The following is a 27,710-nucleotide window of genomic DNA, read 5'->3' on the forward strand; positions in this document are numbered from 1 at the left end:
CTGCAGTATAACTCAGCCTACCCTGACTTGTACAAAAAGCTTCAGGATAAAAATTCATATCCTTTAAGAAAAGTGGTCCCGGGGAAGGCTGAGAATAGTAAAGGTGTTATTTGAGGTCCAGGGTGGGGCAACGCATGAAAACCTCTCTACTTTTTTTCTCTCTGGTTCTAGTTAGTGTCTTGGTCTTAAAAGATGACTGCAGTTTCAGCCTTTTGGCGAAGGCTGCTGTCAGTAAGATGCCCACAACTCAACTGAAGAGCACCAATCTGTCTCATTTACTTAGAAAGCATCAAATTGCCGATGAAACTAGAACCAGGGACAGAGAAAGACGTTGAAAAGAATGGGGTGGAGGCTGTGGAAACAGCTGAGCAGAGGCATGATGTGCTCAGGGGACTCTGAGTGGCCTGGCTAAGCTCCCTCCAGCCACTTGTCCATTCCACCCCTTGGTCATTCCAGGCTGGGAAGGGAGCAGAGTCGGGCAGGGAGAGCTGTACCCTGGGCCACCAGGAGGCTGGCACAGGGTGGGCCTGCCTTTGCATAGGTGTCCGTAGGCTTGGGAGGAATTCTGTTGTACAAAATTCACTGTCCCGACTCTTCCACTCTTGGAACCTGACATCTGGAGTGCTCTGTGGTTTTGCTGGGCAAGTTGAGCAAGCTTTTTGGCAGCTGTTTGTTTCCTCCGTTGAAGGTCACATAAACATACAGGCTTCACTGAGATCCCCCTCATTTCTAAGGGCCTACCATTGTTGGTTCAAACGAACAAACAAAAATCCCTGGCAATGGGGTTAAACCCACTGAAAACAAACCAACCCACCCGCCCATGGGGATGCCCAAGACAGTGAGAAGGACACATCTAAGCAAACTGGGAATGTTTACTTCCTAGTCCTGGGCTGGACCGGTGGGTAAGTGATACTGTGGTCTCTGAGCAGTTTTCTTGTTTTTTTTTTTCCCTCATTCCATTTACCCATTTGTCTAACCTATTTTGTAAAACTTCTGCTATGGGACTCAGGAATTCCAAGAGGATCATTAAGTACCAGACCGAATTAGAAACTGGAGACCAGGAGGGGCCAGGAGCGGAGGGCAGTGTGGAACGTTCAGAATCCCAGCCGATGGGCTAATTTGTCCAACATGAAGGAATCTGGTGGCGGCAGCCAGCTCTGGAGTGGCCGAGCCAGAGGCCCTCCGCTTGCTGACCTTCTCTGTGACGCAGACAGATGGACGAGCACTGTGCAGCTGTAGCAGGGCCGGCCGGCGCACCTCAGGACGGGTCTGCATGCCCGTGCCAGGCCAGTCAGGTCATCTCAGGGAGGCCTCTGTCCATGGAAGGGGGAGGCCTTCTGGCTAGCCTCCAGAGCGGTTTCAGGGAGGCAGGCTGCCCAGTTTGGGGTAAGACGGGCCTGGGGTTTGACTCTTAGAAGCTGAGGAAGTGAGTGAGCCTCCCCACCCCTCATTGCACCTAATTTTATGGAGCGCTTACTCCATGCCAGGCTCTGTGCTGAGCGCCCTGCAGGATTAACTCACGTCATCCACGCACAGACCCAAGAGGAGAGATCGTGAGTTAATGACCCAGGATCACACAGCTCGTAAGAGGCGTAGTTGGGATCCAAGTGGAGGTCTGGTTCCAACGTTCGAACTCAGAACCCACGATCACTGAGGGAGAACACGTACCTTGCCCCTTAATGGTGGTAATAGTAGGACCCACCCTCCAATGGGAATGTTCTGAGGTCCCAATGGGGCAATTTATGGGCAGCTTTAAAAAGCAGTCAATTCACGGCTACCACTGTCATCACTCTGCTAAAACCTACACCGTGAAGGTTGATCAGTCCAATGCGGAGGGCCTGCTGCCAAAACCTTCTTCCTACATCCTGTTCTCGACTGGTCTCTGTTTCACAAAGATTCTAAAATGGAAATTCAGCTGGTACTGTCATCCCTTCCCCGGGCTGTGGGAGGAGGCATCTCTCCTCCTTAAGAAGAGGGACAGAAGGAGGGACACAGGGATCAGCACAGATGAAAGGCAGAAGCAGCGGAGTCCCAGTGTCCAAGCTCAGGCAGCAGAGAGCCCTCCCCGGGAGCCGCCCACAGGGTCTTCTCTGCCCCACTGCTGGTCCATTCTGGTCCACAACCGCCCCTGCACCCCCAGCTGCACCTGCACACAGGAGGGAGGGAAGGGGGCAGGGCACGGCCACTGAAGGAATGACACGGCAATTGAGGACAGGACAAACTGGCTAGAGCCAAGATGGCGGAAGGTCTGACTTCCAGTAGACCCTGAGCCTCACGGCACACCACAGGCGTCGTGACAGTTCCGAGGCTGACTATAAAAGGTCACAAAGTGGGCCAGGGCCCAATTCCTGGGAATCCCTGTCCCTTCCCCAAAGTAGTTGGAATAACCCTCCCACTCGTTAGCATATGAAGTTACCCAGCCATAAAAACCAACAACCCCACCCCTCGTGGTCACTCTCTCTCTTGACTTTGGAGACAGCCTGCACTGTCTCTGGAGTGTGTATCTGCTTTTACTTTAAACTAAACACCTGCCCACCTCTCAGCCTCTCTCCTCATCTCCTTTAGAAATGGCCCACATTCTGCCTAAGGAGTATGTATCTCTCTAAATAAACTTGTTTTCACTTCACTGTGCCTCACTCTTGAATTTTTTCATGTACAAGGCAAGAACCTACTCTCTGGCAACCCCGGGGCTCTCTCTTTCAAGCCTGCTTCCCCAGCTGTGGCCAGGCTGCGTGGCGGAAGGCACCCTCTGTCCCCCATCTGCCCCATCATCAGGGTCTTGCAAAGGCCTGCCTCGCCCACCTCGCACAGCTCCCAGGGTGCTGCTTCTCCCAGTCTCCCGCCCAGCTCTCAGCTGCGATTTCAGAAACATAAGGCTGTGTGTGGCCCCTGTATGTTCATGCTTACAGGTACGCTCCCATAGGCTGGACAGCCCTAAAACGGGGCTCCGGCTTAGTGGGTGAGGAAAAGATGGGGGAGGTCACCCCCAAAGAACTGAGAACCTGCCCCTTGAAATACAGCCCAAATCCAGAGACAGAATGACAAGTTTCAGTCACAAGATCAGAAAACATAAAACCTGCTGGAGACTGGAATCCTGTGACTGGCTCCCAAAGAGAACAGAATAGAATCTATCATGTTCTTCTGCCCTCTGCTGGCAAAGAGCGACACCAGCTCTCCCGGGGCCTTCAGAAAGGATGCCAACGAAGAGGGAGACTCACAAGGCATCCTTTGTTCCTTAGAGACTCATCCGATTGCAAGTCCACCATTAGCTCATTAGAGGGGCAGGCTGCCAGCGGCAGGGTGCCCAGCGGAATGGGAACACGCCCATCTGTCTTGCTTAGGGGAGGCTTCAACCTGCCGGTGAGCCTGGAACCACGGGTGACTCCCCCTCACACCGGGTCCTCACACCGGAGCAAGGGAACAGCGTGCTGAGCGAGGGAACTGGCTAAGCCCCCGCCAGCCACCTGTCTACCTCTTGGTCATTCCGGACAATGAGAAAAGATGCTACTTTATTACTAGGAATCCTGGTGAGGGGGATATGGAAGTAGAAACATCCACACACACGCGCGGGAGACCTGGGTGTTACAGAGGTAGACCCCATGGACTGGATACATCCTTCTCCCGCTCTAAGTCTCAGTTTCCTCCTCTGCAAAACACAAGAGTTGGAAGAGAATGACGTCTGAGGCTCTTTTCGGCTCAGGGATCCTGCAATTCCACCAGCCTTGATCCAAGGGGACCCTGCTGATACGCTGAGGCTGGGATATGCTGCCTGACCACCTGCCTTCTGCTCCCAGGCAGCCTTCCCTGCTGCCCTGGGAGTGTGCCCCCTTCGCTGTCCCTGTCTTGTGCTGCCTTGGGTGCAGCAGTGGAAGCTGGCTTCTTGTTCGTAGAAACAAGATGACAGCTGATGTCCACCATGCGGCGTTCCTCTGATGGGGCCACCCCTCATCCTGCTTGCTAGGAATGGGGTTCGAAGGGCCAGCCAATGACTACAGAACAGCAGCATTCAATCACCTCCTGAGCAGACCTGGCACTTTAAGAGAATAAGTAAATAAGGCTGCATTTGGTTATGGGTTTTTTTTTTCTCTCCCATTCGGAAATTTGTAACACCATTAGCCACAAGTAAATATATCAGTAGGATTAATGGAGTGAATCACAAAGTGACTCCATTGGATTTAAAACCACATTGTTTCTTTGGGGTGAATAAGTAAATATACCACTGTCGAGAGATGATGAATTGAGAACCTGGGGACCGAGAGTCCTTACTGATCCTGAGAACAGATCGGGATGAGGAGGAACAGCTGGGATACCTTCCCGCACTGCATTCAGAGAGAAGGGAAATGCGGCTTCTCCAGCTGCTGACCTGCACAGGAATATGGTGTCCTCTGTCAGGCCTGCCGTTGAGTTGTGACCACATACGGTGGGCAGTGCCTAAGAATGGCCTCCAATGATCCCCACTGTGGAATTCACACAGAAACAAGTGGCTTGCTTCTAACACACAGAACGCAGCAGAAGCAACGAGCTATCGCTTCTGAGACTAGGTTATAAAAAGACCATAGCTTTGTCTCAGGTGCTCTCAGCCTTTCTGGGGTTGCTCGCTCCAGGGAGGCCATGCCAAGGTTAGCCTGTAGCCAGCCTGAGAGTTACTCTTCCAAGGCCTGCCCACAGCCATGGAGTAAACTTGGAAGTGTTTGCCCCTCCATTTGACCTTCCGATGATCTGAGACCAGCTCAACACCTTGACTGCAGCCTCGTGAGAGACCCTGAGCCAGAACCACCCGGCTAAGCTGCTCCAGATTGCTACAGACCTACAGAAATAAACTGTGGGATAATAATGTTTTAAGTCATTGTGTTTGGGGTAATCTGTCACACAGTAGAAGACCAATACACCGGGCAACTTGCTGGGGCCATGGACATGTGAGCAGAAATAATGCGACCCCTTGTGTACACCTGCACTTCCAGAACACATGCTCCAACCTTTACTTTAGGAAGGAGGGTCCCCGTACGGGTTAATGAACCGAGGTGCAATGAGTACGTGTATGTGCCAGGCATTTCCACATCTGTCCTCTCATTCATCCTCCGACAGCCCTGCAAGGTGGATATAAGTTTTGGAATCCTTAGTTTACAGAGGAGGAAAATCCAGACTTGAGGAGTAAAATCAACCGCAGGGCGTTACTCAGCCTCTAGGTGGACATGGGCAGAGCACATGCCCGAGTACAGGCCCTCTGCGCTGACACGCATGCTTGTGCCACCAGTCACGGAGGGGGATGCACTCAGGCTGGGTTTAGTAGGAAGGTTTAAGAGCCCAGAAGCTGGGGCTCCTTTATGATGGAAGAAAGGTCGGTGGATGGCGGTTAGAAACTGAGATACATTCCTTACTTGTGTCAATGAAGACGGCATCCACGTAGATTTTGGTACAGAAAGAGCCCAGGATAAATCCGCAGGCTGGTCCAAACACCAGCATAGTGAACAGGATTCCTGAAAGCAGATGAAACAAAGATTAGATTAAAAGGAGAAGCCCTTCAAGGAGCAAAAGAGTCAAAGCTCAAGGAAGCTATTTTACATTGATCAGATGAGAGGTCCGATCACACAGATGACATCAGAGCAATCAGTCTAGAAATCCTAGAGGGGGAGGCTAGCGCTTCTAATTTGGGGGGAATCACTGAAGCAGTATTGTGCAGGAATCCTATAGTTTCTGATTGGCTGCTTTGAAATATTTGTGGGCCCCAAGTGTGCTTACTTTTAGAAGACTCCACCCCACATCACATCAAACCTATTAAAACACATCCGTGTCTACTGTGAAATAGTTCATAAACACTTTCGAAAGGATCTTCATAATTTTGTTTTCACATTTATTGGGCCTCGTGTAATTCATTTAATTTGCGGTTGGCTAAGATTTCTCAGCACCCGTTGTGCAAACGCAGGAATTCTTGTGAAGTGAGAAAAGTTGAAGCCACAAATTATCCTCAAATGTAATGAAATGTTTACGGGCATTAAATTTAGCAAACAACAAAGCTGACATAATGGTATGCTTTGAGAACACTTCATTAGCCATCTTTAAAACTTCAGTTTTGCAGTCCCCTGCCCCCAGTATTCTGGAATTGCTGCCCACTGTCGTAACAGCTGTTTAGGATTCAAGCTCTTCCATAGAACTTGAGAAGATGGTAGGAGGCACATGTTTAAGGATGTTAATACCTGGAATCATGCACAAACCTTTTGGAGCATTCTGGGAAAAGCACTGAGCCCACACTCCCTTGTGGCACAAACGGAAGGGTCTCCCTCAACTCAGCTGCCCACAGAAGCCCAGCCAGCCAGCCAGCCAGCAGCCGGGAGGGGCAGAGGCCACTGCAGAGAAGCCACGTGCCAAGGTGACCGCTCCATCCAGCCCAGAGCACCTCCCACTCCAGTTCCCCTAGGATGGCGCATGGGTTTCCAAAATGCTCGATTGTGGCTTTCCATTTTAACAGAATTCTCCCCCAAAGAAACCTGGTAGGACCTCATTCCAAAAACCAAAGAGAGCTGCAGGAAGCGTCTTTTTGTGTGAAGGGCATTTCCCTCCCCCAACTCCAGTGAAATCTCTGGGGGCATCTTCTAAGCAGCTCCTCCTTAGAGAGATGCCAAGTAAAATTCTAGCAGCGATGGGTTCGCGAATGTTTTCCAAGGGTCGATCTGGTTGTGGGAGTGCAGGAGGGGGCCTTCATGCATCCTTTCCCACTGCAGAGCTATCTCAGGATAAAACTCCAACACCAAGCAGCACCAGAGAGCGCAGCCCTGGGTCTTCAGGGGATGCTGCTCCCCTGAGAGCATCCGCCGCAGACCAAGATCTCACAGGAGGTATTTCTGAATTTGCTTCCTTACTCTCTTTTTGAGTCATCCTACCAGGCTGCGATTTTGTCCTTGTTTAGGAAAATCACCTCAAATGTTCCACCTGAACAGACGAGAAACAGACGGTCCGGCACTAAAACCCTGAATCCCTGCGTGGAACGGCGAGTGCCTTCAGGGCCGGGAAAGAGGGAGGTTCTTCAGCGGCCCAGTGCTGCCCCCTGCTGTCCGCCAAGTTTGTGTACACAGGAGGGGAGGAGGCGAGCCCAAGGCACGGAGATCAGAGACACGTTAGGGGTCCCTCGTGTCCTACTGTCCAGAGCCCAGCATTTCACAGGCACAATCTCCTGGAATCCTTTCAAGGTCCCCGACCGGGACGTCTACTGAGCCCATTTCACAGCAGAAGGCACAGAACCTCAGAAAGGTTTGGCGACTCCCTCTCAACCCGAAGAACCAGAGCAGTGGCATCACAGGAAAGACTTGACTGGTGGCTGCTGGCTTTGACAGTGGAGGACGGGGCCTTGAGCCCAACAGTGAGGGCAGGAAAATGCATTCTCCCCGCCAGAAGGAAGGCAGCCCCACCGACACCTTGATGTTAGCTCAGGGAGACCCCTTACGGACTCTGACCTCCACGAGGTAAGATGAACAATTTGTATTGTCTTAAGCCACTAACTCTGTGGTAACGTATGACAGCAGTGATAGGAAACTAATACAACAGCAAGCAAACTGGAAGACAATCTCAGATTTTACACCTGCAAATATTCACATGAATCTCTGAGGTGAGGATGCTGCAGGAAGCTGCTTGTTAACTCTTAAACCACGGAACATGTTTAGTGGGTCATTTTTCAGACCTGTCATTGACTGGGGCTTGGTCCCAGAGACACTGGAGAGACTCGAAGCCCCATAAGGCAGAGATGATGCCTTCTTTCAGTTTCTAGCTTGGCCCAGTGTGACAGTCCGCTCACCATCTGTTGAAAGGATGTGTGAAGAAGAGCGATGGTTACAGCAGTGACACAAATGGGGAGGCGGGCAACTCTCCTGCCCATGTTCAGCCAGCGATGAGGGGGAAGAGCCGGGACTCAGCCCCTACCTGCTTTTTCCCGGGATGGAGTTCTTCTGCGTGTGTCTCCCCCAGCACTGGGGACATGCCTCCTTCTAGATGCAATGTGCCAAGGGGACCAACATAATTACAGAGAGGGGTCGGGCCGGAAGCACAGAGCCAGAAGAACTTGGAAAATCCAAGGAGACATCTTTGTATTTGGAATGTCCTGGCCCCAGAAGAATTAATCAACTTTATTACTACTCCTGATACATGATAATTAATAAAAATACTAGAGAACATATTTTTTGTGTGTTTGTAGAATGTGACACACTGATTCTCAATTGTTCATGGAAATGCTGGGGGCCAAGACTGGCCCGGGTACCTCTGAAGAAGAAAAATTGTCAGGACTTGCCCTATTGGTGATCAGGACTTTTTTTTTAAGCTGTAATGATGAAGACAGTGTGTTTTTGGCACAAGAAACAACAAATACACAAGTGAAGCAGAAGAGAAAGCCCAGACATGGATCCATACGTGCGTGGACACCTGACTTATGACACAGTGTGCATACGAAGCAGAGGGGCAAAGGATGATCTTTTCTGTAAGTGGTGCTGGGACGACTTAAAATTATAGGCGGAAAAAGTCAGCTGCATAACACATGGGAAAATCAATTCCTGGCGGATTGGAGACCAGTGTGAAAAGCAAAACAATAAAGCTTCTGGAAGATAACAGACACACGTATTGTCACGATCTTGGCGGGAGGGAGCGATTTTTTGAGCCAAGTGAAGAAAACACTAACCATGAAAAGAAAACCTTGACCGAAGTGGTCTACGCTAAAATTAAGAAAGCCATTCATCAAAAGAGCCCATTGAGAAAGCGGCAATGCGGGAAAATATACGTGTAACATACATCCTTAAAAACACACAGACGAGAATCAGAGGGCTCCTATCCAGACTACATAAAAACTACTATAAATCGGTGAGAAAAAGACAAACCAGTTGAAAAATGGGCAGCAAGCAGATGTAAGGGCGCAGCGTGACGCTGGGACAAGGGAAGCACTTCATACGTGCTGGCTTCTGCTGATGCTCTGTGGCGTGGCTGGGTGCTGGAAGAGCCCGGGGAGGGGAAATACGCTGTGGTGCCCACTTTTCCTCCTCTCAGGAGCCCTGAGTCTTCTGCAGCCAGACCCACACAGAGGCTGGCTCCTCCCTGCTCCCCGATAAACAAGCAGGAGGAGACCCCGTCACAGCGCTGGCTACAGTAGCACACGCAGTGTTGTGTGCAGGAGAAAACGCCGGCATTTCTCTCCGAGTTTTCATTCTTCTCTTTGCTAGAGTGTGACCTGGGGCCTGGCTTCTGTGCCAACAGTCCACCAGGGCCGGGACAGAGGGGCGAAGGTTGTCCCCAAGGAGCTGGGGACACACATACAGCATCTGTATATGGATGAAAGCAAATCCAAAAAGGCCACCCAGAAACCCAGGGGCCTTGCCCACTGCCTCTACTCACTCCAGAATCAGACAAACCCATCAGTATCTCTGAGGTCAGTGCGTGGAAAAGGACAGGGATGACACCTGTCCAGAGGGTGGGTCAGGACGCTACAGGAAGGGCAGCACCCGGCTCCGCTGCTCTCTGTGTGCCTGCAAACATGACACCAAGGCTCCCTGTGCCTCAGTTCCCACGTCTGTAAAATGGGCTGACGACAACCCCTACCTTCTCAGGGGACTTTGAGGACCAGATGCTTGAGTGCCCGAAAAAGATTTTAGGTAAGTTCCTGGAACACAAGATGTTCTCAGAAACATTAGCTGTTACTTTATTCTTCTCTTCGGTACTCCTCGTAGCAGGGTTTTCTTTTCTGCTTGACAAGTTTTACTTTTTTAATCACTTAGGTAAGAGATGCTTATTTTAAAGAATGTGGACCATAGTGAATCAGATAAAGAAATACCCTCATTCTCCCATGTTTCCTTTGGGCATTAGGGTATTTCTTCCTATGTGGTTTTGCACTGGTGGGACCAGATAGGTTCATTTAAAAACAAAACCTCCTTTCCTCACCTTAAAAGAAATACATGCTCACTGAAGAATGATCTGAGAATAAAGCCAGGACGGAGAGGCTCCACACCACAGGAGCCAAGGCCACAGACCTGGAGCTGACCAGTGTTTGCACTCGCTAGCTGTGTGACCTCAGGAAAGTTATTTACCCTCTCTGGGCCTCTGTGCTCTCACATGAGAGTGGGGATGATAATCGGATCTACCTCCCAAGGCTGTTTCAAGGTGGAAGTGATTAGCGCGTATCAAAGGCTCTCCACAGTGCCTGCCGTATAGTGAATATTTAATACAGTTTAGCTACTATTACTACAAGGAAGGTGGCACAAAGCACTATCTCTAACTACCCAGACAGAAACGTTCAGAATCATTTAGATTTTCCCTTCCTGTCTGTCCTTATCTGTTAGGTTAACTTTTTAAAGTTATTTAAAAAAACATACCCAATACAGCCTGGAAACAAATAACATTTTCTAAAGAATGTATTTTTAAAAATAGAATTCTCTACTGCAGTGGAATTTAAGGTGCTGATAAAAGGGAATTTCAGGGGCTAGGCATGTCTCAGCTGCCCTCAGGGCAGTGGTGAAGAAGATGCTAGTACACTTGGGAATCACAGGGCCTGGCACCCAAGGCCCAGCTCTGAATCCCTTCCTGGCCATGGGGAGGGCAGACATCCTAGGACACCGGGATCTCATGTGACAGCCCTGACTTCTGAGCAGTGATGGAGACAGCCCTGAGCGGGCAGAGGAAGGGTGGCTGAGGGTTCTGTGCTTGACAAGATGGAAGACCACTTCTGGGGGAGTCTGTGGTTTCCTCTGGAGGGATCCTGAGATCTGCGTGACACAACTTCGAGAAAAGGCAACAACATTCTCACCAGTGGTATCTCACTGGTCTGTACATGGGGGTGAGTGTTTTGGCCTCTTCTCGAAGGAAAGTAATTGAATTAGTCCTTTGTTTTTGTCTGACTTTAAAGGGAATGCATTCAGGTATTGCATTATTAGTGGGCATAAAATAGATAAGCAGTAAGGATTTCCTGTGTAGCAGAGGGATTATGCCCAATATCTTGTAATAACCTGTAATAGAATATAATCTGGAAAAAACCCACAAATCGCTATGCTGTACACCTGAAACTAACACAATATTGTAAATCAATTATACGTCAATTTAAAAACTAACGCCTTCAGAAAGGGGGACGACTTCCTCCCATCCTACAGAACTGAGACAAATGCTTTCAAGTATTTTTTCCCTTTTGAGATACTTGAGGGCAAACAAAAATCTCATGACCACTTGATAAGATACATGTTTTGAAACTCTTTTTGAAGATGAGAAAACAGAAGCTCAGAGAGGTTAGCCAGCTGCCCCAAGGCCACACAGCTGGTACATGGTAAAGGTGGATTTCAACTCAGGCTTCCAGGACCACCTAGGTTCTTAGAGAAAGAGCAGACATCATGGTACAGCGGTGAAGCCTTTGGAATCACACAGACCTAAGCTGAGATCCTGACTACACTTGTCAATTTCTGGATGACTCCTGTGCCAACGCTGAGTCTGGGAATAAAAATATCTACCTTACAGAATGGTGAGAATTAGAGGTAATGCACGCAATGCATCGGGAGTCTAGAATGTAGTCGATGCTTTCGAGAATTTTCTTTGTGTCTCAGGGATGAAGAGTCCAATTTGGGAGGCCTGCAGGGCTGATCTCCCCTAGGCATGCGTCTGCTTTTTCAGCTGGTCTCAGGAGTTTTGAGCCTGGATGGTCCCGTTACATGGGCAGAATGAGCTGCGGCTCTTCCCCACTAGAGGGCAGCACCGGCCCAGGAGAGCGTCCTGGCTTGTCAGCTTCCTCATCTTCCCCTTCTAACAGCCCACCAGACCCTCAGACGGAGCATCACTTTTCTCATCTCTCCCTTGCCTTCCTTGCCCTCAGTTTCTACAAATAAGTTCTTCTGTCTCGAAATCTGCAGGTGAAAATGTCTTCCCTAAGAAGGAACATTCTGCATCATACGTGCATGAATAAAACATGATCCATCAACAGCAGGAAGCCTGCAAAACACACGATACCTATTTATCCAGTGCCCGGTGCCAGCTGCCAACAGCCTGACAGCCTTATGCAACTGCCCTTGCTTATCCACGAAGGGGAGGCGGGGTGGGGGGAGGGAGGATGAGGGAGGCGACCATTCGCTGAACAGAGGTTATGGGCCAGACACTGCACGCAATGTGTCATAGAATTATCTCCACTGCAAAGTGTATAAACAAAACACGAACATTGCTACGGCTGCCGAAGCCAGAGCTTTGTGCCCCTCCCCGAAGCACCATACCCTCTGACTCCAAGGTTGGCTGTACACTGGGTCTCAGAGTGGCTGCACACTGGAAACCACCTGGGAAACTTAACAAATTACTAACGCCTACGTCCTGCCCCCTGAGATCTGATGTCACTGGTCTGGGGTGCAGCCCAGGCACTGGGGTTTTTTTTCCCAAGCTCTCCAGATGAATCTATGTGCAGCCAAGTTGAGAACCTTTGGACTCTGCCCGTGATGACCTTACCCAAGGAACCAGCTGGGATCCAAAATGCATGTGGGAAAAGGGAAGGATGTGAGCACTATCTGATGTCAGCCCTGCAAGGTGGAGGGGCAGCCGGACTCTGAGTGTGGCCAGATGGAAGTCACTGAGCATGGTGACATCTTGGGCAGCCACTCAAAGCAGCCCTGCATACCACCACAACTGTGCACCCGACTACAGAACACAGCTTGGCACACTGGCCTGGCCCCCATGCTGTCTGGTTTCCAGGCCTTACTCATGCTGGTCCTCAATCCAGCTTCTCCCTCTCCTCCAGGCTACCGGCAGTGCATCAAAGCTCTACCCTCAGTTCAAAGCCAGTCTCAAATACCACCTCCTCCAAGGGGCCTTCCTAGATTTTCTCTCTTCTTTCCCCTTCCCTCTGCTGCCACAGCACCTAACCTGAGACTTTCTCTATAGTTCTGCTTACAGTCTTCCTGGATGCAAAAATAAAGTCCCATGTAGTAGGCATGCCTAGGAATTGCAGGCTCAGGGAAGGCAGAGACCTCATTAAAAAAAAAAAAGCCATCTTCCACAGGTTAGGTGCGGGGGATGCAGCCCTTTGCCTGGATGGGGAACCCAATGTTTGCTGAACTGTGGACTGAGTACTACCCGGGCCTGGGAGAGGAGGAAGCCCGAGCATTAGAGAGAATCGTGCATCTGATGAAGGCCATCCTACATCGGCCTACACATCCAAGGAGAGGCGTCTCTGAAACCCTGGGGAAGGCTCTGCAATTGGTCAAAGCAGTAGTTGTTGCTAATCCTGCTTCTCAACCCAGCTAACAGAAGCCTCTCTCCCCACCCTCCTGCCCATGTCCCTCTGGCTGGCCGTCTGGTGGGCATCTGGACACGAGGCCTGCAGGGAGGAATCCGCAATCAGCAGGGGCCAGTCCCCCCGCAGGACTGATGTGTGTGCCATGGCTGGGGCTACCGTCAAACTTTCTGGTTGCTTTCTTTGTACGCGGCAGGTACAAAGGAGCAGGGCTGGCGCTGGCTGACTCTCTTCAAAGCAAGTTGAGAGCACTGCCGCCCTCCCCTCCACCTCCATGAGAGCCCTTGGAAAAGCCTGGGCCCAAGAGTGCTGAGCCCAGGTTGGCTGATGAAGCGAGAAAACACTGCGGGCAGGGTGAGCGCTAGGAAGCCACGAGCCACACGAACAGGAAACCCACTCCGATAAACAACGGGCTGCACCTTCCTGAAGGGCCCACATCCTGTTTGCAAGATGAGTAGGGTCTTCCCAGAAGCTCTCTCTAGAGATTCTCTGAGATCACAGGGTGGTGAGAGCGGCAGTTTCCTATTGTCCCCACCCCCAGCCTCCAGCAGGGGGCAGTGGAGAGACAGAGGGGCCTGGAGTCCAGAGTCAGAATCTCAGCTTGGGTGCACGGCCCTGCTCAAGCCACTCAACCTCCCTCAGCCTTGGCAGCTCTGGCTGTAAAACGGGGCAGGCACAGCCCTGCTCACCTCCTCCTATGGGCTGAATTATGTCCCCCACTCCAGCCATTTGCTGATGCCCTAACCCCCAGGTATCTCAGAATGGGGCTGTTTAAGGAGGTGACTGAGTTGAGATGAGGCTGTTAGGATGCGCTCCAATCTACTGGGATGGCATCCTTATAAGAAGAGGAAGAGACGTGGAGGTGGGGGCGCACATGTGCAGATAAAATGCACTCATACGGGGGAAGGCGGCCGTCTGCAAGCCAAGGAGAGAGGCCTCAGGAGAAACCAACCCTGATGACACCCTGATCTTGGGCTTCCAGCCTCCGGAGCAGCGAGAAATAAACGCCTGTCATTTCAGCCACCCCGTCATGCTATTCTGCTCCTGCAGCTCTAGCCAACAGTACAGCTCCCAAGGTCGGTGTGAGGACCATAGGGGACGGCTCGTGAGAAGGTACCTGGGAACTCAGAGCGTCACCCAATCGGCACAGAACATCAGATGCACACGTTGAGCCCACAAATATGAACAAAGCTGTCCCGGGACGCCCGGACATCAGTGTGCAATCAACAAACTGCTCCCTGCCTGGGTGTGCCGCCCTGGCCAGGAGGGGCAGGAGTGACCACCAGCAGGGAGCTCCCTCTGCCTGTGGGGGACCCTTGTCTGATTTATTACCGCTGAGCCCCTCCCAGTGCCCAGTGAGCCTCTGCTGAACGTTGCACACAAGACCAATGGGTCTCACACAGGACATGAGGGTCAAGGCAGTAGAAGGATCGCAGAAAATCGGGCAAGGGAAAGAGCGGGTTCCCAGCTGAGGACAGAGTCAGGTTCTGAATGAGGGTGGTTACGCGTGACGATGATGGGGTGAGGGGGTGACGACGGCACTGCCACCTGCCTGTTGAAGGCACCTTCCACACACCACCTTGTTTAATCCTCACCACAGCCTCTTCCTCAGATACATCCCCATTTTCCAGGTCGGGAAACTGAGGCACAGAGATATAAAGTACCTGGCCAGTGATTCACGGACAGTAGGGGGAAGCAGGCACAAGAACAGGGAAAGAGGATTTAAGAAAAGCGAGGACGGAGGGGAAGGTGGGGGGTGGGCACAGGCAGAGGTGGGTGGGGCCAGGATATGAGGCCAACGGTGGGAGGAGGCTCTCCGAGGTCAGGGTGGGGGAGCACCAGCAGCCCCTGGGCACAGGCGTGTCCTGCTAAAGCTCTGTGTCAGGAAGATAAACTGGGGGAATGGGGTGGGCAGGACACAGGGGCAAGGAAGAAAAAAGGAGCAGGGAGGCCAGTGGAGATCCAAAGAGGGATGAGGGCAGGGATGTGGATGGGGTCTCTGACTGACCGGGCATGCGAGATCCCCCAGGGGCGCTGCAGCTGGGATCCCTGCATCAGAAGTGGGTCGCTACTCTGTGTACCCGCTGGACTTAGAAGACCCTGGAACAGCGTGCCCTGGCCTCCGCGAGCTGCTTCTCCAAGAGAAGGGACCTGGTGAAGACGTCTTGTCTGTCTGGTTATCTGACCAATGGACATGGCTTGTATCTTCACAGGACTTTGGAAGCTTAATGGGCTTTCTCAGTGGCCTGGGGAGGGGCTCCCTGCTGGTGGGGAACGCTGCTTGTGGAGGTCACCAAGGCTCGGAGCAGCAGTGTGGTGGGCCCAGGCCTCCGGGAGAGAGCAGGGCCCAGCGCGGGCGGTCAGGCCCAGCCCCCGTGGCGGGCCCCCACAGGTCAGCGCAGAGACCTTGGTAAGCACTCCCCATCCATCAAAGTACTCGGGTGTTCACGCCAGGAGAACTTGTTTTTTGCAATGGTCTGTAACCTATCTGAAGTTTTATTTTTTAATATATATATGTTATTGAAGTGTAGTTGATTTACAATGCTGTATTTTGTTTTCACTGTTCAGGAACCGAGAGCGCACGGCTACTTCGATCCAGCCGTACCGACGCCGTTGCTCATTTCAACACAAGAGAATTCTTCACTCAGCACCTCTCCTATGCCCGGCGCTGTAGACCCGGCATGGAGTTTAACCCCTGTGATAACCCTGAGACCTGGGTCTTTCCACCTCCAGTTTACAAATAGAAACTGAGGCACAGAGACATTAGGTTACCAGCCTACAGCCACACAGCCAGGTAGGAGCCTAGGTTCTCTGGGCCCCCCTTTCCCACACTTCCTCCCGTGTGGCAGGGAAAAGGGCAGGAGAAGGGCCATGGAAATTGTCCCAGTAACTTGAAAGGAACTGGCGCCTACTGGGGAAGCAGAGCGGCCTCAGGGAGACAGAGCTGGACCCCCCACACACACACACACCCCCTCAGGGAGACAGAGCTGGACCACACACACACACACACCCTCTGGCTGAAACTGGGGCCCTTGGTTCACCTGTCCTCTGCTCAGCAAGCGTGCTTCCCACCCGCAGTGAAACGGCAGGTGAATGGCAGGCATTTGCTCGTCACCAGAGGGAGCCAGACACCCGCTCATGCCCTGGACGGATGGATGATTCAGGAGAGCAGGAGGCTTCCTGCACCAGCAGCACGGCCCCTCACCTGCTCCTCCGAGGGTGGCTTCCTCGCCCGCTGGAGGCCACGGGGTGGAGGCAATGCCTTGGCAGATCTGCAGTCATCAGTGAAGGTCCCGATGCTGCATCATCCAGAAAACGACAGTCCCCAAGACACCGGGGGAGGGGCGGAGCCCTCTGGGATCGTAACTTGCTACCCTCAATGAGGTGCCCTGAACTCCCCAACCTGCATAGTCTGCACTTAATTAGATTCAGCTTCCTAAAACTTTTTGAATCATAGTCCCCCCATTTTTGGAATTATAAGTAGGGGCTCCCTACTTTATAACATAAAATCCAAATTTGGGGCGGGTACTGTCTTGGGTAGGGGCAGGGCCGAGCTGCCAGCCTCCACAACCACACACGGTGCTGGGTGGACTGGCCTCTGGGAGCAGGCGGGGACCTGGTGAGTGTCCCACCGAGTGGACACTGGGGGTGGGCCAGCCCGCTCTGAGCTGACAGGAGAGGTACGCAGCAAGCCTGCTGTCCCCGAAGGCCTGTGTGAGCCGACCTAGTCAGCAAAGGTCAGGGCAGGCTGCTGGGACAGGGAGGGTGGGCTAGCAGAGGTCCCTGGGTGTCGCTCAGCAGGCTATCAAAGCAAATGAGCAGAAGCCCCAGCGGTATTCATGGGGCACAAGATGGGGCTGGGAGCCGGGATTCTGGGATAAAGAAGACATCCCACCATCAAAACTGCGTCCTGTGTCCAGGAGAAGTGACAGCACTGTAACCTTGAAACATGCCCCAGAACATGGGCTGCGGGTACAGAAACCTCTCCTCCATCTAGAGGCAGGGCTGGGCATTCTGAGGTCCCAATCAGGGCAAGACAAGCAGACTGCTACGGGGACATGATGGCTGCATTCTCCCTTTTCCAATCTCTAGTGGTGCCCCTGCACCAGAGGTCTTGTTTGAAGAACTGTAGGAAACAGTCGCTGTGTGAGTGAAATGCAAATCGCATCCTGATTCATCACTAAGAGGGCACGGCTGCTTGCTGAAATGACAGTCTGGTGATTCTGAAGCCTGAGAGAATCCGAGGATGGGTTATTCCACGCTGGGTATGTATGTCTGGCGAGAAGGGAGCTGTCGCTATCAGAAGTGGGCAGAGTGCCCCAGGAACAAGTTGTGCCCCAGTAACTTCACTTCCTCCGTGTTGTGCTTTTCTGATAGCATCAGGAAGTTGATGAGATTGGTTGGGGGGGGGTCATAAACACGTTTTATCGTGAGTCCAGCACAAACTGGACAAAAGTGCTCGTTCACCATATGAGGTGGGGACACAGCACTGTGCTGGGACCCAGAACTGGCTGAACCTCTGCAGCCACCAGAGCAGGTGCGGGGGATCCTGTCGGGCAGGAGGGAGTCTCGCTTCTACCCCGTTTGTACACATGCGATGGGGCATTGGCACATTATGCCCACTTGAAATACTCGAGGGAGACTGAAGACTCAAGAGGAAGGAAACAGGCTGAATCCATGGACCCAAACTCCCAGGATGAAACGAAGCCAGCTTCAAGCCAGAAACTTGAGGATGGGCTGGGGAGGGTGTGGTGGGCAAGCTGTTCAGGGCAGGAAGTCTCAGCTGGAGTTCTCACCAGTGAAGCACTTGTCCCAAATTCTAGGATTCCCTCAGTGGCATCAACAAGAGTCTGGGGTGCAAGGGGTGGCCCCCCCAACCTTACACGGTCAGCCCCAGTGTGGCCAGTCCAGAATATGACATCCAGAAAGGGCCGTGTCATACTAGGTTATCTCCCGCAAGGGCATCTGAGGCAGGTAGGGAACTAGAAGTTATGCCATGAAATTACTCAAGGATGGAAAAAGAAGAATGAGCTCAAAAAGGAGCAGGCAGTATGACTGATGCACTGGCATGAGGAATCAGAGCTCCAGCACCATGTGTCTCTCCAAGACCAGATCCAGGATGCTGCTGGAAGGAAGCAGATGACTGGGAACGTTGGACACAGGTGGGCTGGCTGTCTCAGGAGGTAGCAAGCTCCTCATCACTGGGTGGGTATTCAAACGGAGGCCAAGGGGTCGAGGTGGAAGGGAGGACTTTCCTGCTGGGTGGCAGCTAGGCAGACAAGATAGATTCTAAGATTCGGGGATCTTCATCTGGACCAGGAACTTCTTAAGCTTCTCCTCCATCCCAGGCACATGGAGGACTGGGGATCTTTCCCACCAACTGCTCCAGAAGCACAGGAGTGGAGTCTCATCCCAAAGGGGCAGGGGAGCAGGACGTGGCCGTGCCAACCAGAAAGCCATGCTCCCCAACCCCCGCCCCAACCCTCCCCCACCCGCTGCTTTGTCATTCTCTCTCTCAAGATTCCGAGGCTGAATCAACACCTGCTGTTTGATTTCCTGGCAGCTCAGTCCCAGAAAGAGGGGTTTCTAGAAAACTCATCTCTGCAGACACTGTTTCTCTAGGGAAATTTGACAGGCGGGCGTTCAGTTCACAGACTGGAGGATGGGGGAGAGGATGTCCCTCATTGCTGAGGGAGGTCCACTTCCAGAAATGCCAAGGACAGAGGGACGGATGGAGAGGAGGTCTTAGGAAGCACCACGTCTACCGGGGCAGGTCACTGGGTGTGGTCCTCAAGGCCCTGCTGAGAGCAGAACTGGAGAAACCATCCAATAATTGGACCAAACACTGTGAACCTCCTTTTCCTGGAAAATCACTTCTGGTTCTGCTCGGAGGTGAGGGGGAGGGAGGAGGCAGTTAGGCAAAGCAAGAAAATCAAATCTGATTCTGGATGGTTCCACCAGGAGCACTGGGCAGGCAGCAGCTTGCACGTTTTGTTTGTTTGTTTGTTTGTTGATTTCTAGAAGGAGAATGACTTTCTCAGTTCTGGCGCCTGGTAGGTTGGTTCAGAAGAAGGCAGTTTCTCTAAAGCAGTGGTTGTCAACCAGGAGCAATTCTGCCCCACCTGGGGAAGCCACGTCTGGAGACATCAGTGGTTGTCACAAGGGGACGGGGTGCTGCTGGCACCTAGTGGGTAGAGGCCAGGGATGCTGTTGAACTGCCTACGATGCACAGGGCAGCCCTCACGACACAGAATGATGCAGCCTAAAGTGTCGGCGGTGCCGGGGCTGAGAAGCCCTGCCCTGAAGCAGCCAGGCTGCAGTAGACCTCAGCCTGGCCCCCAGCCAACCTCTGGTGCAAGTGGGCAGGGCGGGGGCAGGGTGTGCGGAGGTCACTTCCACTCAACACTGGCTGTCATCTGGCCCTCAGAACTGAACAAGCTTGAGGCATGCCTTCCTTTCTGCCAGGGAAAAAGGACAAAACTCTGGTCCCTACAATTCGAGAAGCTCTTGATTGTCTCTGAAAGCCATTAACCACCTTGTCCCCCGGTCCCTGACACAGGTGGAGACACTGAGAGCCCAGCAGATGAAGTGGCGTGTCCCCAGGTGTCCCAACTAAAGAATTAGGACCAGAAGAGAAGTCACCGCCCGCCCAAGGCCCTGCACTTCCACCTCCACTAGCGAGTTAGAGTCTTTCTTCAGGGAGAGCGCCCCGGGCCACCAATCATTTCCTAAGCCCTAATGCCAGAGCAAAACAATTCCGAGACAGGTGACACTTAGCTGCAAATGACTCCGACTCGGACATGTATTTTTTAAAAGGCTGGAAAGGGAGTGATTACAGATCCAACTTCATCTGTTCCAGAGTCCAAATTACTCAGCCCGGTGCACAGAGGGCCCCACACTGTCCTCTTAATGCCTTCCATCTGCACCGCATCATGGCCAACAGGAGGATATGCCATTCTCGGAACTGCTTCCCCTGCAGGCTGTGGGCTCCACACCCCCTACAACATGCAGCCTCACCGTGGCCTTCCTCCTCACGCCCTCAGGGAAGCAGCACCAGGCTCCTCCATTCCTCTCTCGTCCACCCTATCGCTAAGCTTCCGCTCCTCAAGGTCCAGCTCGGTACAGCCGCCTCAGGACAGCGTTGCCAATGTCCCTGCCAGAGCTCATCTCCCACCCCCAGACCCCACCAGGTGCGAGGCCTTCCTTTCACCCGTGGTCCTCAGACTCCCAGAGCAGGGCTGTACCCTCGTCATCCTGGCCTGCTTTTCCCCTCTGGTCCCCATCACCTTTGTATGCACCCTCTGCCCTAAACATACTGATGTGAAAAACCAACTCTAAAAGACATCCATCTATATTTAAAATGGGGGTAAAATTCACATAACATAAAATTTACCATCTTACCCACTTTGACGTCTACAATTCAGAAGTGTCAAATAGATTTACACCATTATACAATAAACCTCCAAAATCATTTTCCAAATATTTTTAAAGAATGGAAAATTTCTCATATAAAAAAGTCCAGACTAGGAATGATGAAGGCCCAGATGACCCATCACTAGCCCCTGGCCCCAGCCGTCATCAGCTCACAGTCCCTGTACATTCCACGCACATCTTGAACCTCTGAGTTACTTTAAAGCAAACCCCAGCGCTCATTTTGTCCATAACTATTTCAGGACTTGTCTTTAAAAAATAAAGAGGGGAGGGTAGAGCTCAGTGGCAGAGTGTCTGCTTAGCATGCACAAGGTCCTGGGTTGAAACCTCAGTATCCCCGTTAAAATAAATAAATAAACCTAATTACCTACCCCCCCATTTTTTTAAAATTTAAAAATATAAAATAAAATAAAGAACTCATATATATTAAAAAAAGATAAAGACAAACAACAATGCTATTATCAGCCCCCCCCCCAGCCCCAGCACTTAACAGTAACCACAGAAAGCAGTTTCAAAGCCCGTTCACATGCCTAAACTCCTTGACCCTCTGAACAAGGGACTGAGGTGTCGAGACGCACCGTGCGGACCAAGGAAGGGATACTCAGAGGCTAAGTGACTTCCTAAGAACACTGACTGACGGTAAGACTGAGACTTTCTGAATCAGAGGTTGCTGTTGTCTCTACTTCCCCTTTCATTCCCTTGGGAGGATAACTTGTTTGCAGAAGCCAGTTTGGAATGAGTCTGATGCCCATGCAATGGAACTAAAGCTTCACTCTGCTCTGACCTCTCCAAATTCCCATTTTGGCCCCTGTGAACATTTCTGCCTTCTTGTCTTATCATAAAAGTATAAAAGCTATTGCAATAAGTCATAAAACTTAGCTATTTTATCTCTTATGTTTAATCTTTTTGGGGAGAGGCAAGAACGCAACCAGGCATATGGATTTATGTCACCTGGGTGGGTTCTCAGCCACCACCCTCGGGGAGGGCTTTCCCCAGTGAGTCACTCAGTGACTCATTTATTGTTCTGCTTGGAAGAGCTTGGTCAAGGGCTGGCAGCCTTTAGATGAGAAAGAAAGGTGAAAGCAAAGGAACACTCATTGCTGAAAGCCGCCTCCTGGCTCTGCTCTGGGATTCCTCTGTCCCTGGGACCTTGGGGACCTGCTCATGGGGGTGGAATCTGACAGAGCTGGAACCACCGAGAGTCATGAGAGAACTGGGTCCCACGAGCCCGATTTACATCAACTGCAGGAATGCTTCCCTTGTGCAGTAAATGCAAATACTGCTTTTTTCCCCTGGATGTCTGAGGCCAACCCAAGTCCTTGCAGAGGTGTTGCACTGCATGACGGACAGCAGTAGACATCCTTCTACAGAGAACCACCAAACCCAGGCCCTGCTGTGCCGATTATCTGACTTCAGTCTCACAGCTCCCAGCACAGAGCACTGCCATGTTTTGCTTGTACATCTGGGTTGGTCTACTCAGACCAGACCTCAGTATGCAAACTCGGTGCTCCTGACGTGACAGGGTAATTCCTGGCTGTGGAGGGCTGTCCAGTGCATGGCAGAGGGTTTGGCATTCCCCCTGGTGTCTACTTCCTAGGTGCCCCCAGTCTTGAGCTATTGCCAAATGTCACTTGGGAGTAAGAAAGCCTCTGTTGAGAGGTACCAATTTAGGGCAGGGACTTACTGAGAGCCAAGACCTTCTGTCTTCTTCCTCTTTACCTTCCTATAGTCTAGCACAGTGCCTGGCATGGAGTAGGAATCCCCAAATACTGGTGGATCTCAGGAGCCAGCCTGTGAAACAGACGTGTGACCAAACAGATGGGGCAACTGAGGCTCTCGAATCTCCCGGGTCACGTGACCCACAAGTGACAGCTCACTGTTCACAAACCCTGCGCGAGGGGTGGGAACCAGGATGGAGCTCGAAAGAGGAGCTTCATTTGGGATCCTTCTACTTTCCGGTTCTGGCCGCCCAAGGAGCGAGGCTGTCCATGCCATTTGGACAGCACAGTACAAGTGCCTGCAGCTGCTAATTAACGAGGAGTGTGGTTCCATCCAGGCTTCCTTTGGCGTGAAGTCTCTGTGCCCACTGGGATCAAAGGGACCCAAGCCACGTGGCCCCACCAAGCATGAGAAGAGCAGTGTTATTTTTTTTTTTTTAAATCTCTCTAGTAGCTTAAACTTGAATAAATGATACTGCTTTGAGCGGCCAGAGGGGGAGCTCGGCACCCCAGTGCAGTCAGGCTGTGAATGAATCTAGTTACAGACTCGAAGTGCTATCTTAATGAGGCTTGGAGTCTGCGTTCCTTTTTGAAGAGGAAAGCAGAACAGAGTAAGCCGTCTGATTCATATTTGAAAGTGGGAGCAAAGTGCGGGTTGGGGGTGGACTCACGTGGTTTGCAATCTTGTACGCGATTCGCGGAGCAGAAAACTCTAATTTCTAATTCCATCACTGTGACTGTGAAGTTTTCCTTCAGAAGCATATCAGTTATGAAGAACACAGGTAGCTTCCTGAGTCTCCAACCCAGAGCTCAGACATACCGCCACCGCCTGAGGTCCCCGGGCTGTGTGCCCTTAGGAGGTAACCAGGTGTCATTAGTTCTAAGTGGTCAAGTGGCTGCAAAAGAAATTAGTCTGCACTCATCTTGGTTCTAGAAAGCTGGTCCCCAAAGATGCACATGGTCTACTTGCAGGTAGGTGATACTTAATGAATCTTATTTAATGACTCAGTTGCTGACATGTGACACCAGGTTAATGCCTTAACCACACCAAGCTTGTAGGTTTCCCTACTGTCAATGGGGGAGAAGTCCATTGTATCTGTGTTAGGAGAGAAAAAAGGAGCCAAAGAGGAGTGGCTCCAGGGCAGTGACACAGAGACATCCCCCTGTCAGCTTACTATCCCAGATGATTCCCCTCACTCCCCACTCAGGGTGGGCAGGACATGGGGCCTGGGACCTGGGGGTGGGCACTGGGGTGATGGTGGGCTGAGGTGAGGGGAAGCCATCCCAAGCTGCTGAAGTGGAGGCAGTGGGGATGAGATTTGGGCCGCAAAAGCAGGTCTGGGCTGGATCCTGCAGGACCCAGGATGCCAGGCTCACAGCTGTGTTCACAGGCAAACATTTGTGGGAGGACAGAAAGGTTTCCAGGGAGCAGAGCCATGCTCTGGGAAGATTATCCTGGCAGCTCCCTGATAGGGAGAATTTAAAAAGAGAAAGACTCAGATGAACCCACAGCGCCTTGTGAAACAGCGAGGCAGATGCAGTGGACCCCACTAGGTGACGAAAACCCCAGGAAGAGGGTCCTTTTAATTTCCCCTCCCTCCCCTATCCCTAGCATACTGCCTACAATGTATCAAGCTTTCCCAAAAAGGTTCGCAGCGGTTTGCTGAGTTGATTCAACATAGCATGTGTTTACTGCCATTTTGAACCTTCTTTTGTCGTATGTCAGTAACCGAGTTATTAAATAAGACTCATTAAGTATCTATTTTTTCTTGCAAAGAAAATCATGTTCTCAACTTGCTAGTAAAGTACCTGGTGGCAGAAGTGGAGAGACCCAGGCAGGTACGAAAGTCCCCGGGACCACAGAGTTCCCTGCGAACACGGGCCCCAGTGGGGTCTTCTCTGTAGTGGCCACAGAAACCCTCAGTAAGCAGTTATTTGAAACCTGACTAGGCTGGAGCTCCTGAAACCTGCAGTGACATTAAAGAGAAGCCTCCGCGCACGTCCAATTTGACAACTCAGGAGCTCGCCTCTGATTTGGAACGGCTGGCGTGGGGGAGCCTTTCTGCAGGAGCCCACAAGGCGGGATGCGAGCGATGAAGAGGCTGGAAGGGGCTGCCTCCCCTTCTGGAGGACTCAGTTTGCTCTGCCCCACCCACCCTTCCAGGGTTGGTACTGAAATGGATTTAACTGAGTATCTACACACGTGAGAGGTCCTGGTTGGCATCTGTCCTGTTAACAAGATGCTCCTCTTTGCTGAGGTCCACCCTCTCTGCGTTCATAACCACATCTTCAAAACCGACCCTGGTGAAACACCACAGCACAGGAGGTTCCCAAAGGGTTAAACTTCCCTCTAGCTTGGTGCTCTGCACATAAAATCAGACCCGAATGAGCCCTAAGGGGCTATTTTCAGCTATTCGTTTTTTGCTGTCCTTTTTGGGTGATCTGATAGCACCGGCTGAGCTAACATTTCCTGTGCTGGTGTTTTCTTCTCACCGACTCATACCCTGAGAAATGCCAAGACGCCAAGGGGTAGGCCGAGATCCAGAGCTGCAGCTCCTGACTTAACGGAAAGGGACCTGGAGGAGGCAGGCAGACAGGCAGGCCCGCATCTAGGCACCCTCCCAGGGCTGCCTGGGATGGGAGGGGAGGTTGGATGGGAGCCAATGGCTTCCAGGCACACTGATTTCCAAGGAAAGCCTTAATGAGCCTCCTTGAGAGGGACCACGATGACAATCCCAATGGCCACGCTCCAAGCTGTGGGCAGGACACAGCCACAAGAGGAGGAGCCTGGAAGAGTGGCCTGGCTTGTCAGACACTGCCTCTGGGCTACGGCTGAATCTCACAGCCCCTACGGAACTTCCCTAACAGCTTGCAGGTGTCTGAGAGTCCACGATTAGAAATTCACTCCTTGGGCCAACTGGTCACCCGGTCGCCAAGCTCTGTCCTTTCCAAGTTTCCTCCGGTGCTGCCAACAGAGTTGCATTCTCCAGGACACAAGTGTGGCCACATCAACCCCTCTCAAACTTGTGGGGGATCCTTCTTGATGAAATTCACATGTCCCTGCATAGTTCACAAGACCGTCCAGCCTCTTCCCAGACTTCTCTTCCCTACAGGCCATACTCCTGGCTGCCTCGGCCCCACGCTTCTCAGAAAGGCTGATCTGATGGGGATGGGGTCTTGGCTGTGCCCTGAGCCAACCTTGTAAATTCCATACGGAACCTAAATGTCACCTTCCCCATAAAGCAGCACCTCCCCACCCCACTGAGCTCTCAGAATCTTATTCCATTGAGTATAATAAATGCTCAACCCCAGTTTGCTGCACTGAATTAACTCATGGCATCTGCCTTCAATTAAAATATGCAAATTCATCGGGAAAAGGAAGCATTCCTTAGTCATTGGCACTTCTGTGCCAATGTGCTTGCTGGGTGCTTCCCCGAGTGCAGAATCTGATGGCGGAGGAATGCTTGAGGGCCAGAGGCAGGAAGAAAGGAGACGGTGCAGAGGTAACCCTGGGAAGGCCTTGCTTCCTGCCTGGGACTGATTCCTGGGGCAGCCCCCTGGCAGTCTGTGGCTCCTCTTTGCACCCAACTCCCTCAAATCCTGCTGAGAGTGTGTTTCCAAATCTTATTTTTCATAACGGTATGATGGAATGTTATTAATCAAACCACACAAGACTGGCCAGAAAAAAGGTTTCTGCTAAATGAAAGCAGCTTGTCTCCTGTTATTTTGTTCCTGCTGTGCTTCTGCTGAAACTGGAATCAAGCAGCTTACACTCCAAAGGAAAAGACGGGTGTGAACCGATCGATCCTTCTGGAACAGACTGTGGGCCCTGGTGCAGTAGGAGGTGAGAGTTTCTAACTGACTGTCACCATCTGCGGCAGTCAAGGTAGTGTCCTTGTATCTCACTTTTGGATGGAGAACCTGAGGCCCTGAGAATGTGTGATTTGCCCAAGATCTCTGTTGACCCGCCACGCTGGAAGTCTGACCACATACCATGAAGGCCTGCGTGGCCGAGCACATGTCAGGTACTACGTGGCACCAGGTGCAGGGGGACTGCGCTCCTTTCCCCATCTTGAGAAATTCCACCTCGACCTCAGGGCTGACACAAGTGACATACAGGAAAACTTTCTATCAAAAAAAATCTTCGCATACAGAAAGGAAGTGGATGGACCCTGGAATCTATCTAATTGCCGGGCCTGGGGTCGAATGCAGCCAAAGGTTGATGCAAACTTGTGTCATCGCCTCTGCTGTGTCCAAGGAGGCTGCAGCTTCCAGACACACAGACAGCATGTGTGCAGCCCTCTGGCTATGCAGAGACCTCAGAAGCAGCTGAACAGAATAGCTTCCAGGGACATCACAAATGATTCATACCCGACAGGCCTCTCCAAACCATCTATTAAGAGCTAAACTTTATCAAGCAGTTACCAAGTGATAAGTGCTTTTATCTTATTTAAGATAATAACCAAAAGGTCAATTTAAGATAGGTTATTTTCATTCACATTTTACAGGTGAAGAAGTTGAGCATCAGAGAGGTTAAGCCACTTACCCAGGGTCACACAGGAACTCACAGTGGAGTCAGAATTTGAACCCAGAAAAGGCTGACTCCAAAATCAGCTCATTTCACTGCTATACCACACAAGAAGCAAGAAACTGGACTTTACACCTCCTTCCTACCCAGCTCAGAGCCTGGACCCCAGGAAGTGCTTAGGGGATATTTATGTATGAGTGATCCAAGGAAGTTATCACGTTTATAAACTCAAGGTCGGCATTACCTTTGGGAATGACTGAGGAAAATGGCAAGATGAGTCTACAGTTGAAATGGGAACTCCTAGATCCACTCAGGGTTGCTGACGAGTGGCCTGTTTTTAAGGATGGCTGCAAGAGAGTGGCAGGAACCGCTAAGCAGAGGGTTGGTGCTGCTGCAGCCCTGAAGAGGTGAGGTTCTAAAAAGTAACGACCTCACAAAGGCATTTTTCAGCAGGACGAAGCAGCAGTGAAGGATGAGTCTTCAGTTGAGAGCAGATGGTTCAGCAAGAAATCATTCTCACTTAAGCACAATTTCGTATGTTTTTTCTTCTTTCAAGGGAAATGTTCTTGAACCCCAAAAGGCTGAACAAATGTGGTTATGAGGGACCCGGAACCCAGAAATAAAGAAGAAAAAGGAAAAGACTTCCAAACATGTTCTCCAGTGACTTCAAGGTCCCTGGCTTGCCCCGGGTTCTGGATGTAGACAACAGCTCAGAAGCACAGAGAGTGCACGGCAAAAACATGGAAAAACAAATGAAATAGCACAAAACTGTCACCAGGCAAGTGTCCAGTTTTGAAAGACTGATAGATTC

The 27,710-nt window shown here is 51.5% G+C and overlaps 1 protein-coding gene across 2 annotated transcripts in view; it reads right to left on the bottom strand.

The window, feature by feature from the left end:
- Positions 1 to 27,710, bottom strand: part of SLCO3A1 (solute carrier organic anion transporter family member 3A1) — a 266,744-nt gene that overhangs the window by 63,064 nt on the left and 175,970 nt on the right. For both annotated transcript variants that reach the window (XM_074354193.1, XM_074354192.1), the window contains exon 3: positions 5,379 to 5,477. In XM_074354193.1, the coding sequence (XP_074210294.1) occupies positions 5,379 to 5,477 (99 nt within the window). The remainder of the gene's footprint in view (positions 1 to 5,378; positions 5,478 to 27,710) is intronic.

The sequence above is a fragment of the Camelus bactrianus genome, chromosome 27 (assembly GCF_048773025.1).
Source record: "Camelus bactrianus isolate YW-2024 breed Bactrian camel chromosome 27, ASM4877302v1, whole genome shotgun sequence".
Classification (NCBI taxonomy): domain Eukaryota; kingdom Metazoa; phylum Chordata; class Mammalia; order Artiodactyla; family Camelidae; genus Camelus; species Camelus bactrianus.